General features: G+C 44.8%; 1 protein-coding gene across 1 annotated transcript in view; it reads left to right on the forward strand.

Annotated features, from left to right (window-relative positions):
• The first annotated feature begins 3,680 nt into the window (after window positions 1-3,680).
• Window positions 3,681-20,870, forward strand: part of AIFM3 (apoptosis inducing factor mitochondria associated 3) — a 65,029-nt gene continuing 47,839 nt past the window's right edge. The window contains exons 1-3 of the mRNA XM_062590408.1: window positions 3,681-3,743; window positions 12,642-12,717; window positions 19,934-20,147. Of these exons, the coding sequence (XP_062446392.1) occupies window positions 3,681-3,743; window positions 12,642-12,717; window positions 19,934-20,147 (353 nt within the window). The remainder of the gene's footprint in view (window positions 3,744-12,641; window positions 12,718-19,933; window positions 20,148-20,870) is intronic.

The raw sequence follows: 20,870 nt of genomic DNA on the forward strand, positions 1-20,870 counted from the left end.
GTTTTGCAGGTCCCACCTGCCTAGAATATATCCTAGTCCTCTCAAAACATTATCTTTCAGCTAGTCCACTGCAGGAAAACCACAGCAAGTTGCTCTGGATTAGCAAGGTTTTTAGTTTGCTCATGGGTCTGTTTTATGAATCAGCTGTCCCATGCCTAGTGGTACATCAGATACCTTTTAGCAGAAAGCTCAGCCACTGTGCAATTCATGGTATCTTTGTTTCAGCCTGTATGCTTTCTTTCACACTCTGCATGCAGTCTACATTGTCCCACTGGTATGTTGTGCTAGCAGCAACATCCCATTTCAATCTGAACTTGCTTAGGTGCAGTTTCAGTTTCCTTTCTGGCTTGATGCTAAGGAAACCTTGGATACCCAGGTCCTCCTCTTTGGCACTCATTTCCTGCCTCATTTTTTTTTTTTTTTGGCCAGCATTTATGTGGATGTTTAATGTTTCACATTAAATTATTGTCCTATATCACTGATACCATGGGGGCTCAGATGCTCTTTGCTTCTGATTTAGAACGTTTTTCCCTTTCTTCCTGCAAGTTTTGGCAAAAGTCTGTGCAGAGTTTCTTCTGTGACTCCTCTGTTACATTTTCCCCCAATATCTGAAAATCTTGCTTTGCATTTGCACACCTCTTGGGTTGACATTGTTTGTATTTGCTCTTGTGAAAATATCAGCGGGCTGGTTTTCTTGGATGTTCTTATCCTTGCCATGCAGTGAAATGGCTCTTCCCTGCTCCACTTAAAGCTGTTGCTTTGTAAATGAAGTCAGTTGGTCGACCCGCACAGGTCTGTTAGCATTTTGAAAGTCAGTGTGGCTCTCACAAGCAAGTTTCCACACACAAGCTTGTGTGGGTTTTTTTGTCCTATTAATATTTCAAATTAGTGTATCTGTGATAATGGCACAAGTCTGTTTTATGCCACTTGGGAAAGCACTTATCTCTTCCTTCTATGTAGTCCCAATTACATATTCAACATATTTTAGGCTTTGAAGGTGCACCTAGGATTTTGTACAGCCAAATATAGATGAGACAAGCAGCAGAATATGTAGCAGAAGGGAAGTTAGCAGGTAGGCAGGGATGAGTGTGTATGTTTTGGAAGGAGACAGCTTGAACAGGAAGGGTATGTCTGGTATTTTGTGTCCCTGCTTAACTAAAGGATAGGTTTATGATGTTCTGAGGCAATCTATAGCTGAGGAAGACATATGCAGCCTGGAAGTCCTGTGTAGGCAAAGCAGCCGGGGGGTATGTGTGATTATGGGTTGTGTGGAGATATGATGTGGCTGTGGTGACCTGTGCCTCCTGAAAATGTAGCAGATCCTGTAGAGAAGCTGCATGCCACCCTAATTCATGCTGTATAAACTTTGCTGGAGACACTGCTGCTTCCCCTGTGCTTTTAGCCAGTTGACACCACCAGTGTCCTGAAGCTGCTGGATAAGCTTGGAGGTTGGCAGAATTACCTGGAGGTTTTTTTATGACTCCTGCTGTTTAACTAAGCTGAGTGATGGTGTAAGCCGCTAGCCTCCCTGACAGGGCATGTTTTGCAGAGTACTGTTTTATTGTCTTATCTTGTAAAGATAAACATGCATGAAGTGCTTAGCTTGGTGATAATGCAGGGCATTTGTATCTGACATGTCACCTCTTCAAAGATTAGCCAGACATGAGTGGTTAACATTTGGTAATCTCTGGAGCATTCCTTATAACATTTTTTTTCCCCTAACTTTCCAAAGTATTCATTCTTTGAGGAGAAATTGCAAAGCAATTTTTATTTTTCTTTATTTTCTTCTTATTTGAAGGGCATTTAGACACTTCTAAGATCAAAGCTAAAGAAGAGTATGATGTACCTATGTAAAGATGTTCTTTGAAAAGCAATTTTACCTTTCTGTCCAGACTGGAAGCCTTTGTGAAAAATACACAGCAAAACTGTAGTAAATCAGTTCAAGTACAAGTGTAAATGGGTAACATCTCTTTTTTGAATGTATGTCATACTAAATGTCTATGACTTTTTTAGTCATAGACTAAAAATCATACTAAATGATCTATTTTTATTGGCAATTGCATGCGTCAGCAAAAGTCTTTGCTATTTTCAAGCTTATTGTAAATCTTAGCCTGTACCAAAATCTGAGAGCAGTATCATTCAGAGCTGATGAGATGAATATAATTTGATGTGGACTGTTTGTCCATCCTACTTAAAATCAAAAGATCTTGACTTAATAATATGAAATACTGGTTTTCAATGCAAATAGCCTGACTTCAAAAACCCTTTCTTGAATGAACAGTCATTCCAAAATGAATGGAATTTCTACAGGAGCAAGTGTTATTGCAGGGAATAAGAAATTTCAGGACAGGCAGTGAAGTAGCTTTTTCCCATCGCTTAATACTGAAAAAAAAACAGCCAACCAACCAACCAAAAAAACCTGACCAAAATGTATTTATGGCTCAATCATTATATTTCAGCTGAGGCCTAAGTGCTTAAAGATTTAACTTCCAAAGGCAAGGCTGTGGAATGTTATTAAAGTCTGACTGTAAATGATATGAGTTTTGTAATTTTAAACATTTAGAATTATAATTGTATTTATCAGCAACTCTATGAACTGTGACTTTGGCATTATGTTTTCCAGTTGTCATTCAAGCCACCCTTTGATCTATTGCACACCTTCCTCCATCCTGTGCTCTAACATTTTCTGCTGTGGATGGGAACCATTTCTTAAATGTGCATGCCACTGTGGGCTTCTAGCATGCCATCATAAATGATAATAAATTGGAACTTGCTAGAGCAACATTAAGATGACAAAGGAAAGAGGCTTGGGGCAAACTTATCAATGCATTTAAATATCTGAAGGGAGGATGAGGTCAGACTCTTCTCAGTGATACTTGCTGGCAGGATGAGGGACAATGGGCACAAACTGAAACACAGGAAATTCCACTTGAACACAATAAAACACTTCTTCACTGTGATGGTAGTTGGAACAAGTTGCCCAGAGAGGTTGTGAAATCTTTGTCCCTAGAGATGTTCAAAAGCTGCCTGGACATGGTCCTGAGCTGCCTGCTTTAAGTGACCATGCTTAAGCCAGGGGGATTGGATTAGATGATGTCTAAAGGTCCCGTCCAACCTCAAACCTGGTTGTGTGAGTCTGTGGAATTGTTTTCTAAAGTAAAGTTAGATTCTATTTCTCTAGCAAGGTCACAAGAAAGCTGCTGCTCTGGCAGTGTCTGAACAAGTTGTTCCAAAAGGCATGTTCCGAATCACCTGGGCAGGTTGAAACCTACGTTTCCTGGAAAGCAAGGGTGATGCCTCCTCAAGCTCCTCTGAAAACCATACCATGGGGCTTTAGCTGCTGTGGTAAGATCACTTGGAACCACATCTCAGGCTAGTGTCAGACTGTGGCACAGATACAGGCAGAAATTGTATGAGAGGAGCTAATTCCGTAGTGTGAGAATGAGCATTTCTTTTGAAATTGAGGGCTCCAGGTCCCAGTAAATTAAATAATTTGCAAACAGATGCCTGATATTTGTAGACTTTGAGTTGGAGATGTTTGAGGAGGAGTGGCTGATGCACCAGATGGTTGTGCTGCTATTCAGAAGGACGTCAACAGGCTGGGGAAATAGGCAGAGGGGAATGTCATGAAGTTCAGCAGAGGGAAGTACAAAGTCCTGCACCTGGGGAGGAATAACCCCATGTACAAGTACGTGCTGGAGGCCAGCCAGATGGAAAGCAGCTTTGCAGAGAAGGACCTGGAGGTACTTAAGTTGTGGAGTCTCCATCCTTGGAGATATTCAGACCCTGACTGGGAAAGGTGCTGAGCAATCTGCTCTAGCTAACCCCACTTGAGCAGAAGAGTTAGACCAGATGATCTCCAGAGGGGGTTGGCAGAGACAACTATTCTGTGATACTGTGAGTTCAATATAACTTGCCCACGTTTCCGGCATCTTAAGTGTTTGTATTTCTGAGCTTATGTGTGTGGCTCTTTGGAGAAACAACAGCTAGGTTGTTGGGTTTCTCTATCCTCTTTGTAATACGCAGATTTATTGCAAGTGTGAATTCTCATGGAGCTTTTCTATTCCATACAGGTTGTGAAGGAAGACTGAAATCCAGGATGGTGTGAACAGGCAGTTTATCGTGAGAGGATGTGCCTGCACCCTTGCTGACCTGCTTGCTCAGCCTGCGCCTCATTGCATCTCCTGGCTGGCATATGGGCTGCAGCCTGTCTTTGCCTTGCCCCTTGTTCCTGTTGCACCGCTCTGGCTGCTTGGCTCGCCATGGGAGGATGCTTCTCCAAGCCCAAACCAGGTGACTGCTCTTCAGCACTCTGCTCCTGTCACACGGCAGCCTCTGCAGCTGCAGATTAAAGTAGGTCAGCCATGCGGCAGTCTCCCCAGGAGCCGGCTTTGGAGAATGTTAATTCTCTGCTCCTGCGGGGAGGATTACGGACCTGTTAATCCCCCCAGAATTCCTTTGCACTTTCACTCACATGCAAGGAATTGTGCAAAGGCTTTAGCAGTGTTTTTGGAGGAGGCTCTCAGATACAGTGAACTGGAGTTGCAGTGAGTGATGGGAGAAAAGAAAGCTGAGCAGGGGAGTCAGTCATGGTATGAGTCAAGGGCAAGCATTCTGTCCAAAGCTGTTCTGAGCTCAAAGACAAATCCAAAATTATAGGAATATTTTCCCACTTAATTTGTCCTCACTGTCTCATCTGCTGTGATTCCCATGAGCTGCTTTCCAGCTGCTTTGTGACTCCATCCAAACAAGTATTGTGTGATCTTCACTAGCCTCCCCACAACATCTGCTGTACTCTCTGCCTTGCCTGAGCTTCTTCTACCTCTTGTACAGCTCCTGGCCTGTGTCTCGATCCACTTAATGACCTTTCCTGCTTCTGTGCTTCCTTTTGGATGCCACTTTCTGCCTCCCCACAGTTCACTGGGACACAACTGGTCCCTTCATGCCGTGGGGTGAGTTTGTGTGGTATCTGTTCTAGTATAGACACTTGTGACTCTTTCTCAAGAACCTTTCTTGAGGCTATGACTTTACCAGTTCTAGGTTCTGTGAATGGTGCTGTGTTCTGTGAATTTTATTTTCTTTAGCAGCAGTAAACAGGAAGTTTGTCCATGCATGTTACCTCTGTTACCTCTGCCTTAAGCACCTGGATCTCAAGGATAGTTCCTCTGTTTCTGCAAACTCCTGCAGTATACTTTGGACATTCTCCTTCTACAGCTCTGCTGTATGGACTCCCTGCTTCTATTCTGTCATTGTCCTCTTGGGATGTGTGTCCGGGAACTGAGGGACAGGCTGAAAGACTCAGAAAGTTCAGTGATGCAATACAGGTTAGGTTTGCAAGCTACCAAGTATCCACTAAATGGAGTCTTCTGCTCCACTGACCCTGCCCTCCAAGGCAGTGGCATACAAGCTGTCTTTGAAACTGCGACAGGTGGCTTCTGAGACAAAGAGAAAAAGAAAGTTTGACTTCTGGGAGTCAACTATACTGTGATTATTTTACTGATTATTTTACTACTCATTAGAATCACAGAATCATAGAATCAGTAAGGTTGGAAGGGACCTCTGGAGATCATCTAGTCCAACCACCGTGCTCAAGCAGGGTCACCTGGAACACGTTAGACAGGGTTGCATCCAGGCGGGCTTTGAATATCTCCAGAGAAGAAGACTCCACAAGCTCTCTGGGCAACCTCTTCCAGTGCTCTGTCACTCTCACAGTGAAGAAATTCCCCCTCATGTTCAGTCAGAACTTCCTGTGCTTCAATATTTGCCCATTGCCTCTAGTCCTGTTGCATGGGACAATTGAGAAGTTTGTCCCCATCCCCTTGGCACCCTCCCTTCAGGGACTTATACACATTGATAAGATTCCCCCTCAGCCTTCTCTTCTCCAGGCTAAACAGGCCCAGCTCTCGCAGCTGTTCCTCACAGGGCAGATGCTCCAGCCCTCTGATCATTTTCATAGCCCTAAGCTGGACTATCTCCAGCAGCTCCAGGTTTCTCTTGTCCTGGGGAGCCCAGAACTGGATGGAGTACTCGAGATGTGGCCTCCCCAGGGCTGAGTAGAGGGGCAGGATCACCTCCCTTGACCTGCTGGCAACACGCTTTCTAATGCACCCAAGGACACTGTTAGCCCTCTTGGCCACAGGGGCACATTGCTGGCTCATGGTCAACTTGTCATCCACCAGCACTCCCACGTCCCTCTCTGCAGAGCTGCTCTCCAGAAGGTCAGCCCCCAGCTTGTCCTGGTGCCTAGGGTTATTTCTCCCTAGGTGCAAGACTCTGCACTTGCCCTTGCTGAACCTCAGGAGGTTCCTCTCTGCCCAGCTCTCCAGCCTGTCCAGGTCTCTCTGAACGGCAGCACAGCCCTCAGGTGCATCAACCACTCCTCCCAGCTTGGTATCATTCGCAAACTTGCTGAGGAGGCACTCTGTGTCTTTGTCCAGGTCATTGATGAAAAAGTTGAACAGGATGGGACCCAGTACTAAGCCCTGGGGGATGCCACTAGCCACAGGCCCCCAGCTAGACTCTGCACCACTGATGACAACCCTCTGAGCTCTGCCTTTCAGCCAGTTCTCAGTCCACCTCACAGTCCCCTTGTCTAAACCACACTTCTGAGCTTCTCTAGGAGGATGTTATTGGAGAGAGTGTCAAAAGCCTTGCTGAAGTCAAGGGACACAACGTCCACTGCTCTCCCCTCATCTACCCAGCCAGTTATGCTATCATAGAAGGCTATCAGATTGGTTAAGCAGGATCTCCCCTTGGTGAATCCATGCTGACTACTCCTGATCACCTTCTTTTCCTCCATATGTCTGGAGATGACATCCAGAATGAGCTGTTCCATCACCTTTCCAGGGATGGAGGTAAGGCTGACCAGCCTGTAGTTGCCTGGGTCCTCCTTCTTGCCCTTCTTGAAGACTGGAGTGACACTGGCTTTCTTCCAGTCCTCAGACACCTCTCCAGTTCTCCAGGACCTTTCAGAGATGATAGAGGGTGGCCTAGCTACAACCGCCAACTCCCTCAGTACCCGTGGGTGCATCCCATCAGGGCCCATGGATTTGTGGATGTCTAGCCTGCCCAGAAGGTCTCTAATCCTATCCTCTTCAACCAAAGTAACGTCTTCCCTTCTCTGGACTTTCTCCCTTACATCCAGGCTGCAGGATTCTTGAGGGCTGCCCTTAGCAGTGAGGACTGAAGCAAAGGCGGCATTTAGTAATTCTGCCTTCTCTGTATCCCTTGTCACCAGGGCCCCTGCCCCATTCAGTAGTGGGGCCACATTTTCCCCAGTCCTCCTCTGGTTGCTGATGTATTTGAAGGAGCCCTTCCTGTTGTCCTTAACATCCCTTGCCAGACTCAGTTCCAAATGGGCCTTAGCCTTCCTCGTTGCATCTCTACATACTCTGACTGCATTCCTATAATTCTCCCAAGTAGCCTGTCCCCTCTTCCACAGTCTGTGTATTTTCTTCTTCTGTCTGAGTTTGGCCAAGAGCTCCTTGCTCACCCATGCAGGTCTCCTGCCCCCTTTACTGGACTTCTCACTCATAGGGATGCACCACTCTTGAGCTTGGAGGAAGAGATGCTTGAATACTAGCCCACTCTCCTGGACCCCCCCTTCCTTCTAGGGCCTTAACCATGAGATTCCTCCAGGAAGGTCTCTGAAGAGGCCAAAGTCTGCTCTCCTGCAGTCCAGGGTTGCAATCCTGCTTGTTGCCTTACTTCTTTCCTGCAGGATCCTGAACTCCACCATCTCATGGTCGCTGCAGCCAAGGCTGCCCCCAACCTTCACATCTCCAACCAGCCCCTTTCTGTTGGTAAGGACAAGATCCAGCAGGACACCCTTCCTCGTAGGCTCCTCCACCACCTGTGACAAGAAGTTATTATCAATGCACTGCAGGAGCCTCCTGGACTGTTAGTGCCTTGCTGTGTCATCCTTCTAGCAGATATCAGGGTGGTTGAAGTCTCCCACGAGAACCAGGGCCTGTGATTATGAGGCTACTTCCAGCTGTCTGTAGAAGGCCTCACTGACTTCCTCTTCCTGATCAGGTGGCCTGTAGTATAAACCCATAACAGCGTCCCCCATGTTAGCCTGCCCTTTGATCTTTACCCATAAGCTCTTGACTGTCTCCTGTTCCTCCACCCCTCGGCAGAGCTCGATGCATTCCATCTGCTCTCTCACATAAAGAGCAACTCCACCACCTTACCTTCCTGGCCTGTCTTTCCTAAAAAGCGCATAGCCATCCATGACAGCATTCCAGCCATGTGAGCTATCCCACCATGTCTCTGTGACTGCAATGAGATCATGGCCCTGCGACCACACACAGATCTCTGGTTCCTCCTGTTCGTTCCCCTTGCTGTGTGCATTGGTGTACAGGCATTTCAGAGAGGTAGTCAAGCCTAGGAACTATAGCATTGGATACTGTGGTCAAATATCTGTTTTCAGACTCATCACAGAACTCTAAGTTTTCCTTTGTGGAAAAGTCACACTGTTTTATATCCTTACTTGAAATATTTAAGGAGTGCAGACACATCCAGGAATAAATGTCATCACTGACTAAACCTGTAACAAACTCTGCTGGCAGTTCCTTTTTATTTTGTATGCCATAAGCAAAATTCTGTTTTATCTTAGACCAATACAGGAATAAGAGCTCTGCAGGCATATTTCCTGTAGTGCATATTTTCATGTAGAGCTGTATTTGCATAGCAGGGCAAATGATCGAAAATGCCCTATTGTAATGTAATACTCTTTGGTTTTGATTAGCACTTTTCAAAAGCTTTTGACAAGCCTTTCCCCAGCCCCTCATTTGCACACCACTGACTGGAAGTGCTTCGTCTTGGTGATTACAGAACATCCAAATGCAATAAGACAAACAGAGATACGTTTGCAGCTACTGCTTGTTCTGGCCAAGAGGTTTCACAACCTTTTTATAGTATTTACCGTTCACATTTCTTGCAGGCCTTACTAGTCGACATTCCTATTTCTAAAAGTCCAGCTATGCCCTGTACAAATGAGAAGCAGACCAGGCAGGGGACCAAATGGAGCTATCTTCTCTATCAATAATGTTTTGACATGAGTGGAATGTTTTAGATACCATCCTGAAGTCAATAAGATTTAACTTATTCAGATACTTTTGAAAGTTGTATTTGAGGTTCTTATGTGCTCCCATCTTGTTATTCCAAGAGAGAGACCCTCAGTCTTTCTGAATATCTTCTGCGTTTCTCAAGATAACCTTGAAATTACACACAGATTACTGTATTCTAGAAGGACCTTTTGCTGAACCAGCACAAATGTGACTACAGCTGCAGAATCTGACCCTAGACTGATATTTAAGTGTTTAGTTAAAGCTAATGTTCAAGTGCTGGAGTCATCTTTTGTTCTCTTTGGTGGTGTAATCACATGTGTCCAAGCACTCTTCTGAAGGCCTCATTCTCAATCTGTGTATATTTTTTTTCCATTTTTGTCAGGGTGCATAATGCATGTGTAATGAATTTCACATTGCCATCTGGCAATCTGTGTGAGATCACAGCTCCCACTCCAACAGGAAAGTTATCACAAGCCAAGATTATAGGTAAAGGGGATCATCATTGACCAACACCTGCACAGAGGACTATTCTGTTGTAGCTGTTGGCTTTTCTGCAACTCCTTCCAATATTGACCTTTTTATTTTCTAGAGGTTGTTCAAGACAGTTCACAGACTATTCATCACCAAAAGTCCTCATTATGGTGTATTTAAGGTTGTCTGTGGCATCTATTATCCTTCTAGAATGTAAAGTCTGGTGAAATTTGAATCTTGGAAAACCAGGAAATGGGGAGATCTGGTCAATAGGAATGCAATCTAAACACCAAAATTAGAAGAAGGGCTTGTAAAATGTATTTAATTATTTTTCTATTCACTTTTCCCTAGGTGCAGAGTTTGACCGTTGGGCAGGGTGGACAATGGTCTGTTGACAGCATGGCTTATCTGAATATAAGTTTTGTCGTAGCACAGAGAATGCGTTTGGCTCTGAGCGGGGAACGTGGGTCTTGTTCCTCAGTGTTTTATGATGCCTGAGGAGGTATTGAGCACTGTGAGTTCTTCTGAGCTTTGCTCCACAAGCGCAGTCACGACTCGGTTGGCACACCCTTCAGTGCTCCACATTCTGTTTTTTATGAATGTGTTTTTTGCTGAAATTGGCATCTGGAAAGACGGGATAGAACGAGGTGCATTTGACCTCCTGGTTTTGTCATTAACTTTACCATTTTTAACAGAAATGGTTCTGAGTCTCTTTCAAGCCACTAAAAGTTGTCATCTAGATTTTCGGTAAGTTTCTATGTAACTCACTAAAGATAAGGAGTGTTATGGGACTACTGAGGGATCTCTGGTGGGCCATGCACCTTAGGTGAGCCTGGAAGATGGCTGCAAAGTGCATTTCGGGCGTGGGAATGGGAGAGATCCCAAACATGGGCCACAGTGACAATTTTATTCTATGATGGGTGCAGTGAATAAAATTGCGTTGGAATATACTGGGATTTCTGTCTCTTTAACCTCTCATCCCCTGCTATGCCTTGCACCACAATCTGCCCTCAACAGTTTTTCAGTTTACCTTCTCGCACCTCACCAAGCAGTTAGCATTTTAGAAGCTGCTTTTTAATAAAAGGTTGTTTCTTGCTGTCTGGTACACATTTGCTGGGAACCTCAATGTAAGCAGCAGCTTCTTGGTACACCAGACATGGATAGCTTTCCTGTCCTCCAGCTGAACTGCTCCCTCCTGTCTCAGGGCAGGCATTCTCATCTTACCCAGCCCACACACATGTTCAAGCCAGCTTCCTTGGCTGACTCCTGCCAATTCTTAGTATTTTTCTTGTTTTCACATTTAAAGTATGATATTTTAAATCTCCTGATAGCTATAGTTTAACTTTAACCTCTAGCAGGCCACTGAACACCACTAGGAATGTAATCCTGTGGTATAGAGGTCCAGGGTCCCTTAATTGCCTTAATTTTTAAAAATACTAACCTTAGCTCTGCAATGCAACCCAGCGCAGTCAAGTCATCCCCTCTGCTTTACACTGCATTACTGTGGGATGATTCCAATATTTCCTTTTATTTTCATCAATTCCTCTTTCTCTTCCTGTCCAGCACTCTTTGCTTTGCGCAGACTGTCAGCTGCCCCCAGATTGTACAAACTGAGCTGGGGAGAAGGTGCAATGTGGAAGCCACAAGGACAATTATAAAAGGGAGAAGGCAAAAGCTGCCAGGCCAAGGAAGTGATGTAAACAGGGCAATGAGCCAGCACTGGGCAGTTTAGTTCCAGAAATTCAGGATCTAGCATTAGCATCTGTGATCCCTTAGTACAGGCACCACTGATTTTGCACACAGCCAGATTTTTGATCAGAATGTGCTATCTTCCTCACAGAAGTAATTGAGTCTTCTTTGATTTTTATTTGGCTGGCCCAGATGCTTCCTGAGGCTAGAGTTATGAATTTCATGTGAAATTCTTTAATACAAAGCATGAAAGCAGGGCTGGGCACCCAGATGCCTTTCTCTCAGTGAACATCCCTAATCACTAGGCTGGGGCATCTGGCTGCCCCTCCTGCCAGTGCAGCGGGTGGTCGTTCACAGCTTCTTCCACTCACTAGGTTATTGCAGCTTGCAACCTTGTGGCAATGGATGAAAGTGGGCAAGGAGGCTCATCTCTAGGGCAAGAGATTTAAGAATCTCTTAGGAATAATGTTTAAGAATGCATTAATTTACTTGAGGTATAATGCAGTATTAATGTCTAGCTCCCAGTCTAGCTAATGACTACTGGCTGTGAGAGAAAACTGATAAAAACATCACATTTGTAGTAGGAAAGAAAAAAAGTATCAATGGTGATATGAAAAGGGCTGCTTAGTGCTGGAATGAGATTTCTGGACATGTGCCTAGATGTTGCAGTAGGACTCTAAGGCCTAAATACTTATAAACTGGGAGCAAGGGGGGAAAAAGAAAGCTCACAATGTATAGTCTCGAGAAATGTTCACATTTTAGGCAGTTCTGTGATTTTAGAGACTTGACTCAGGATTTTCAAACACTAAGAGCTGGCAGTACTGTGTGAGATATATGTTGGTATGTAGTATTAGCATCCACAAATACAATTAACTCAACCTGTTTCAGCTACTATTTTGTGTATTCTTATAAAATACTTCCAGCCCTGGCCTGCTGCTAATGTGCTTCCTATGTATACACCTAAACACACACACTTGCAGAATAGCAGTTGCTGTGCTCTGAAATGTAGCCATCATCTTCATTCCCATTTCTGAGAATCTGAAGCTGTGTTACAGTGGTGCCTATGGCTGGCCCAGGAGGAGTCAGCCACCACACAAACAACAAATTTATATGCATGTGCCTAACACTTCCCAAACAATTCACTTTTTAAGCTGGGGAACCTCTTTTAGGGGGTTTTAAAAAGACCAACAGAAGGATGGAGGAGGTTGAGGGTGGCTGCATCATGCCAGGCGACTTCAAAAGTTAAACTTGTTTTTATAAATATCCTTCATGTAAATGTCATTTTCTCTGATCAGAATAAGGCCAATTTCCTGGATAAACTCAGGTGCCACTGAGCCCTGGATTCCAGAAGGGATCAGCATTTGGGAATGCGGGTCTTTGGCCAGAGAGCCACCCCATGCTGGGCCGTAGGCTGAACCTGGGGAGAAGGAGGAGGAGGAGGAGGAGGCAGGGGAGCACCAGGGAGGGCGATGCTGGTGGCGTGGAGGTGAGAAGGCACTGAGCGGAGGCAGGGCCTCAGGTGGTGATAAAGGGTCGAGGACAGGGGAGTAGGAGCTGCCATGCACAGAGACAAGGGGTGAAGTGTGGGGCCTGAAATGGGAGGAGATAAGATTTCATGCTTTTTTCTTTTTTTCCGAGGGACATTTATTTCGAAGCCGGGTGGTATGTCAGTCCTTACTCTCACTGAGTGATGAACCAGTGCTGAGAATCCTGTAACATGCCGCGTGGCCAGATACGTGTCGCTTTTTTTTTTTTTTATGTATTCTGCTGAGGGGAAGTTAAACTTCCATCTTTGTGTGGCTTCCATCTGTGTCATACACCCAAAGGTTACTGGGCTCTCTGCTCACCTGCTTCAAGTGTAGTTGGAAAACTGTTGAGAAAAACTACCCAAGTTACAGATTTGGGTGTTTATTCCACGCACAACAAATTTACCACCGTTAACATCACTACTAGGGCTTGTAGCCACCAGGTTTGCTGGTCCTAGCCTGGTCTCTTCCAGCGCAGTGATCTCCTGTAATAGGATACCACTGCCTGATTGGCGACATCTTTTTGCCCTGGGCAGGCTCAGATGAAGGCACTGCTCAAGGGCACTTAATTTTCATGCAAACCAAGATGTATCATTTCGATGCTGGATTTTTGACAGCAGTCTCTCTTGTTATGCAGTATGTCTTTAATCAGTTGTTAACCTTAAGGAAACGCAACTGGGTTGTCTTCAGATAGTTCACCAATCAAACATGTAATCATGTCAAATGATTCACATGTTCCTTTGACTGGAAATGACATAAATTGATGTTGATTATATTTCATAATTCTATCCTGGAAAATCCATGTCTGCTTTTCCAAATGTTTTAGGAAAACATTGCTTATAAAAAACAGTCTCTTTGCTGATCACCCACTGAGAGCTGTGTTGCATCACTGAAGCTTCCATAAAGCTCAAGGAAGAAATTTGCTCGCAGCAAATATTTTTTTTAATGTGTAGAACTGAGCATTCTTGTTTGCAATAACTGCTGCAGCTGTCAGATACAATAATGCAAGAGAAGTTCACATTTTCTGTCTCTTTCATTGGTTCAGCATGGGTACACAGAAGATTGCCTTACTAGATCAGAGCATCTGGGCTGTACCCTGCCTCTGCTTGATTGCTAGGATTTGGTACTTCAGCAAAAAATAGTCCCTTCTCACATACTGCCAGGCTGTCAAGGAGGTGGAAGTTGCTTCTGTGGCCTTACAGGAGTAATATATGCCCAGGAGGTTTGATTCATCCAGTCTAATCAGGCATGATTAAAAATGTTATTGTCAAGTGAAATCTGTTTTTAAAGCAAATTACAGCATTAGGCTCTGACCTCTCATGGCAGCAAATTCCACAGCCAGGCGACGTGCTGTGGGCTGAAGCGTTTCCTCTGCTTCTTGTGGCTGTGTTAGCTGCAACGGCAGTGAGTGATCCCATGCTCCTGTGATGGAAAAGCACAGAAACAAGAAACTCGCAGACCTTTTGAGACAAACAACTGTTTCCAGTTCATTGAAAGAGAAAAAGCAAAATTTTCTTGACTAGGAGACCTACTGCGTGTCCTCAGAAATGCTACATAGCCCTGTTGAGGCAGGAGGGAGGCAGCTCGAAGGAGAGCCTCGGCCCCGGGGGGCAGTGCCCATACAGTCCCTAAAGACAAGGCAAACAGCATGTGTGGCAGCAGCTGCAGGAAATCTGCTCCGAAGGAGGTGGCCACACTGTGCTGCAAACCACTGGCTCATTGCTGGCACCACACGCTTGCTCTTTTCCTGAGACCTCGCACTCTGAGGCTGGAGTTGGACTCCTTGAGCAGGCAATAGAGTCTAGCCCCTTACTTGCTTTAATGGTGGAGTAACAGAAGCATCAGGTACTCCCACTAAATTTTCAGAAAAATATGCTGCCTTCAGGATGGAAACATTGAATTTAAAGAGAAGCAAGGGCTAACCAGCTATGGACCCTTAGGCAGAAAGACAGAGCTCAGATTGGAAGAGCAGTGTCTTCCAGTATTGGTGGATGCTTTCACTCTATCTCTATCTGAGACAGGTTTTGTAGGTAGGCATAATATCTTTTATTAGGCTAACTGGAATAGTTGGAGGAGCTATGTGTGTTTTGAATCTGGCTAAGGAAGGCTGCTGTACTCTGAGGCAGGTCCGATGATTTCAATTAAACCAGCTGATCTAGTAGAAGAAACCACTTTGGCTACAAGCCTTGTCTTGCTGATGCCTTTCGATGACTACGGCCATGTAAGTAGCATGGCTACATATATGCATATGGCCTTGTGTATGTGTGTGTTTATGTATAAATATATATAAATATGCATGCCTTATATGGAGCATTAGTGTCTGCAAGGGCATGCATGTGTGGCAGAGTTTCCTGACTACCCGTTGCCACTCAGTGCTTTGTTGAGCTGTATTCTCCCCTGCTCAGTCATCTCTTGGCTAAAGTCTTGTACCTTTTCACTCCTGTTGAGGACACAGTCAGTCTGATCTGGCTGTGCATGGTCCAAGCATGGAGCAGACAAAGCAGCTCACTTGTTGGTGCTACCACTCCCTGCAGCCCAAAGTGAATACATGACTGTCATCCTCAGCTTTGTTTCCACATAGATGGAAATCCATTTGGATTCACTAACTATCCCTTTCTTCTGTGAACACGAGGATCTGGTCCCCAAACTTTCCGCTGCCTCTGATTTGTTTCCCTAAGAGGTGCTCGGCTATGTCATCCCCCTAGACTTTCACCAGTGTCCAGCCTGCCTGTGCCTGTGACTGCTGCTCTCCTACCAAGGCTGTCCTGTCTGTGGTGGGCAGGACCTCACTTTCCCTCCATACTTGGTGCCCTTCTGTGATGGTAGAAACCAGCTGAGGCTCCCCAACAACCTGCCCTGCTCCCAGCCCTGGGCTCCCACCTCAGAAATGTGGCTGGATCATCTTTCCAGACCTTGCTGATTTCCTCCATTTGCTTGTCCTCTTTTGTTTCAGGTCTAGCATCTTCCTATGGAGAAAATATTTGTTTTTCTCAATTTGCCGTGTATCTGCAATCCGCTCATTAATTGGCACCATTTTCATGGTGCCATGGTAATATTTCCAGCCTTTCTCCCTTCTCAGCTTTCAACAAGCAAAAAAATGAGCAAAATCTTCTAACAACTCCCATTCCCTGGGCTTTCTTCCCCTTCATAACCTTGTGGTTTTCTAGTTTCTCTCCATCAGTCCCATCATCCCATGTTTACCTTATCCTCAGCTCCCATAGCAATACCTTCCCTTGGTTCTCATCCAAATGTCATAATTGTTAGTGCTTGTTCCATTTTCATGTTCACAGGAGCATATTCTGGTCTGCCCTGCCTGTAGAAGTGGTCCCTTGGTCATACCATTTTTCCTTTGGCGCCCTAATTTAATGTTGTTTTTAGTACCTTTATTTTATACTGACCAAGTATGTATTTCTTTCCCTTTCCACATTCTTACGTTTGTCATTCTTATCATAGCTCCCCTGACCAGTCCGGTCAGCCTGTTGCCTGGAAGATAGCGAATCCCTTCATGCTGGGACAAAACTCTTCATCCTCTCCCAGGTGTCCTCCGCCCAGGCGGGCCTGTGGGGTGTCACACCCTCACAGTGTCCTCCTCCAAATGCTCTATCTTGTGAGCACCTCTCTGACAAGAGGTTCGTTTCTCAGATCTCCTTTGTGCTGTCTGCCTTGGTTTACAGTTTGACCTTTTGACCATAATTACTTTCCACTGCCATTCTGCTTTCCCATGAGCCATCTGCAATATTTTGGGAGGCAAGCATGCCAGCATCCAAATGCACTGTTAGCAGTGAATCTTCACCTAGCTGTGTCAGAAGACAAGATAATCCTAGAGTGATGTGTCAGCCTTGGCTCAGGAGAAATAGCACGCTGTTCTGTGGTTCACCTCTTCTCCCAGTCTTCTCCATGTATGTGTTTTCTGGGTGTTGGGAGATCTCGCTTTGGGAGAAATTAGCAGCATTCCTGCAGGTTAGCAGTTTCCACAGCATTCCCTGTAGGTTGCCTTCCACACTCAGATTAAGGATGGATGCACTAGCATTCTCCTAGTGGGCTGCAGTGTTCTGCTTTCATTTCTGTCCTCTAGCCAAAGATCCTTCCCTGTCTTTGCCAGCTCAGGGGTTGCTACCACAGTGCCCGTGCATAGACCTGTCTTGCATCTAATCTTGCAGCCTGCCACTCTCTTTCTCCGAAGTAGCTACTGGATTTCCTTGTCTACTGGATTATCTTAGTCACTTGCTTTTCTCCTGTCCTGAATGAATGACTTTTCTTCTCTGTTCTTTGCTTTTATTGTCCTCTTGATTCTTTTCCAAGGAACTAGCATCTTAGAACTTGAAATAAATGTTGTGCTGCCAAAGGCAAAGCTGAAAATACGTAAAGCCTTTCTCTTGAGGTGGCAACACAGTGAGCAAGGCTTTTCGTGCTCTTTTGGGTCACATTATTCCCTTCTCCTTGCCTTTCCTTAACCTTTTTCTTTTGTGAGATTTAATTTTCATCTCCTGTATAGCTTTTTCTGCTCATGACATTTACAAGACTGGCAAAGCTAAATAATATCCTATTTGCTTGGGATGCTTCTTCAAGCTCTGGGCAATTATTTTCTGACTCAATCTGAAACTCCCCTAGTGTTTATTATAAATATTAATAGGTTTAGTTTCATGAGGTCCCTGGGAGATAAAATGATTTTATCCTTTTTTTTTACAGTTGTGGACCCAAAATATAGTGTTTAAAGTCAAAGCTGCCTAGCATGCCTAGATTTAGATGCTAGACCTAGATTTCTCAGAAGCTCTGGCATGTAGCATTACTGTCCACCCAGCTCCCATGGCTTTTGGTGTCACCCAGTCAATGCTCAGACTCAGGGTTATCTAGTCAGTCTCCAAGGAAATGGTTGATGGGCAGGACCATTAATGACCAATTCTGGACATTTACATTTAAGTATATTGATTAGTCTCAAGTAGAAGCCCTGTGGGAGAGGATCTGTGTATCTGGAGCAGTTTCTGTTAGTCTGAGATTGTCCTTTCTTGTGCTGCGATAGCCTCCTCATTTGATGCATATTTTCCAGCTTCTGCAAGAATTGAGATGAGATCTCATGTGGACCAGCTTCCTCTGATAGTCCTTTATCCAGTCTGTTCTCATCCAGCACTATACGACAGGTATGGGATACAGGTTCAGGTTTCCCTCCAGTGCAGATGCACAGTGAGGTTGAATGTCCACTGCTCTAGCAGTGCTAGCTGTGGCATTTCCTGCATGTCCATCCTTTGGGAAACGCTTCCCAAGCAGAGGCTGAGATGCCTCCACCACACTTCTCTTCCCAGGAGAGGGGAACATGCCCCAGCAGACCTAGACTGTTCAACGCTTTCCTGTCAAGCTTAGCTCTTTCTGCCCCAACTGGCCCCATCACAATGGGGGCTCCTCTCTCCAGTCCATGTGCCCCTCTAATGCAGAATTTGACTCTTTGGACTCACTGTCCAAGTCCGCTGCCATTAAGGCCTGATCTTCCAGCTCCATCCTGGACATTTCCCCACGTTCTCCCTTCATCCTCCCATGTTCCTGTATCCAGCATACTCAGGTGAATTCCCTTAGCTTGTGCTTTTCACCTCCTGAGGACCTTTATTTAGTTGCCCTTGCTGTAGCTGATGTTCCTCCTACTTTATATAACACAAGTCTTCATGTTTGTTGGTGCATCCCACTGCAGTCTCCAGTCTCTCATGGAGGCACCTCTGCCTGCTCCTGTTAGTCTTCAAGCACTTACTTGAAGTCATGTTTTGCAAGTACGAATTGATTCCCAGACCGAGGAACTGTTTCTGCGTGTCTTTATTACGGTGGCCTGGAACAGTCCCTGTATCTTCCCGTCACAGTCTCTGCTTATGTCAGAAGGATGAAGGCCCAGAGGAGGACCCACAGCATAACCTGTGTTTATGAGTAAGAGTGTAGTGGTGGCAGTGGAGAAGGGCAGAGCATTGACTGGGCAAAGAGGCCACATTGCTTCATCACTGACTCCCTAATTGTTGCACAGGTGTTGCTTGGACTCAACATGTAGCAAAGCAGCCTGACAATGGAGCTGTGAGAGGGCAGAGACCCACTGGCTCTGGTTTCCATTTCTAACCTATTTCCTACCTTACTGTAGGATTGCCTGTGTTGGGGTGGGAAGCCAGATCTGATATGTTAAGAAGAGAGCTGCACAGGTACTGCAGAGCCTCGAAAGGTCCATTTTGAAACAAATTTCTGTGGATAACACTGATCAGAGCTAGCTGCTCACATTGCTCAGCCCTGTCTCTTCCATCCCCATGACTCTGTTGGTGTGAGAAGCACCCACCAGCCCTTCCTTTACAGTTCCTCACTTCTTTCCCAGCAATTTCCTATTTGCCCTAGTGATGAGGACAAGAATGGTGCTGCCCTTCTCTGCCTGCAGTGCTGCCTGTTTCTTCTTCACCCTCTGTTCTTCCTGGCCTGCATGCAAACTATTCTGATAGGTCCTCTGATCCCAACTCACAGGTCCCTGAGGCTGTGACCTGCAGGCTCAGGAGAACCCTAAGCAACTAATGTCTTTTGGGAAGAAGAAATAACAGGAGAAGAATCTAGGGGGAAAGGAGGTGGGGCAGCTCTCCATGTAACATTCCAGGTTAGCAAGACAATTCTTGTTTCTCCCAGTTCACGCTAAAGATTCACTCTAAATTGAAAACTTCACATAGTAATAATGTTGAATATTTCTAATACCAGTTTCTTATTAATTGGTCTCCATCTAACAAAGCAGCTGTATACAGCACTCACCATACAATTTTGGCTTTTATTTTAGTTAATTTTGCTTATAAGCAATAGAATTTTTTTTGAAGTTTATTTGAATCCCATCTAGCCTGGGCAGTGTTCACATTTGACTACCTAAAATAATATTCCATTAAAAAAGACAGGAGTTTTGACTGATGGATTGTTTTCCACCAGTTACTAATGTCTACTTGCAAAAGTATGTATTTTATGCATGCAAAGGTGCATGATAGAGGAAGAACAATGGGATAATGGACTCTGTAATCAAGTCAAGTTTGAGATTAAATGTATTATCTTCCCAAACAAGCCAGCAAAAGTGTCAGTTCTCATGGCATGTGTCAGCTGCTTTAGAAGTTCAAGGAAGTTAGGAGAGGCAGAATGACAGCAAAACCTCCTGCTTCATTTTAATGAAGATTTCTGTTCCTGCAGTTGAAGTGAAAATTGAAGTTGTGATACCTGAGAAGGAGAGAAGCAAGGAAGAGATGTCACCCAATGGGAAAGCCAGTCCACTTGTTTACAAAGTCAATGGGACTGCCCGGCATTATCATCTTGAGGAACATCCCATTGCCAGCAATCCCTACCACAATCCAAAGGATGTGGTGGAAGCATCTGTGTGCCATGTGAAGGACCTTGAAAATGGACAGTAAGTGCCTAAAACCTTTACAGGAAATCTGTAAAAACCTCTGGGGGCTTTATATCCTGAACTGAACCCATTATCTTATTCTTTACAGCTTCTGAAAATGATCATTTAATTTAGTAAAATGACTTTTGTTCTTTTTTTCATAGTAATAAAATAACTTAATGGATGGGTGACAACTTCTGTTTTATGCCAGAATGACTGCTATTCTTTTACAGACTGCCCAGTCTGCCCTAGGGCTCTTCTTAGAAAGACTTGATGGTCTGTAGCATGACTTCTCAACAGACTCTGTTTTGCTTGCTTTAGACAATCCTGTTGATTGTTTTTCAGTTTAGTGTTCTAGTCTTAGTATCTTTACAAAGCAGCATAAACAGACCAAACATGCGTTGAGCTGTTGGGAGTAAATCAGGTACTGCAGTGGAGTAGTTCTGTGTCCTGTTTTTCTAGCTGAACTCATTTCTTTCAACTTCTTTGTTAGTTGAGAATGGAATTTTCCAATTCGTTTGCTAATGGAATCGCACTTCAGCTGTGTACAGTTTCACTACACTGATATAAGTGTTCTCTTAAGTCTAGGAAATGTATATCTCAGTCACTATGCTTTACAGGCAAGTGTTTTTGTTTGGGACGTCTGTGCCTTTTCTGCAGCGAGTTCCATTGATCTAATCTAACATCCAAGCAGGCTCCATCACTGTATGAAGTAAAGCATAGTTTGAAATAACCTTTTGCTCC

This window comes from Rhea pennata, chromosome 17 (assembly GCF_028389875.1).
Source record: "Rhea pennata isolate bPtePen1 chromosome 17, bPtePen1.pri, whole genome shotgun sequence".
Taxonomy (NCBI): domain Eukaryota; kingdom Metazoa; phylum Chordata; class Aves; order Rheiformes; family Rheidae; genus Rhea; species Rhea pennata.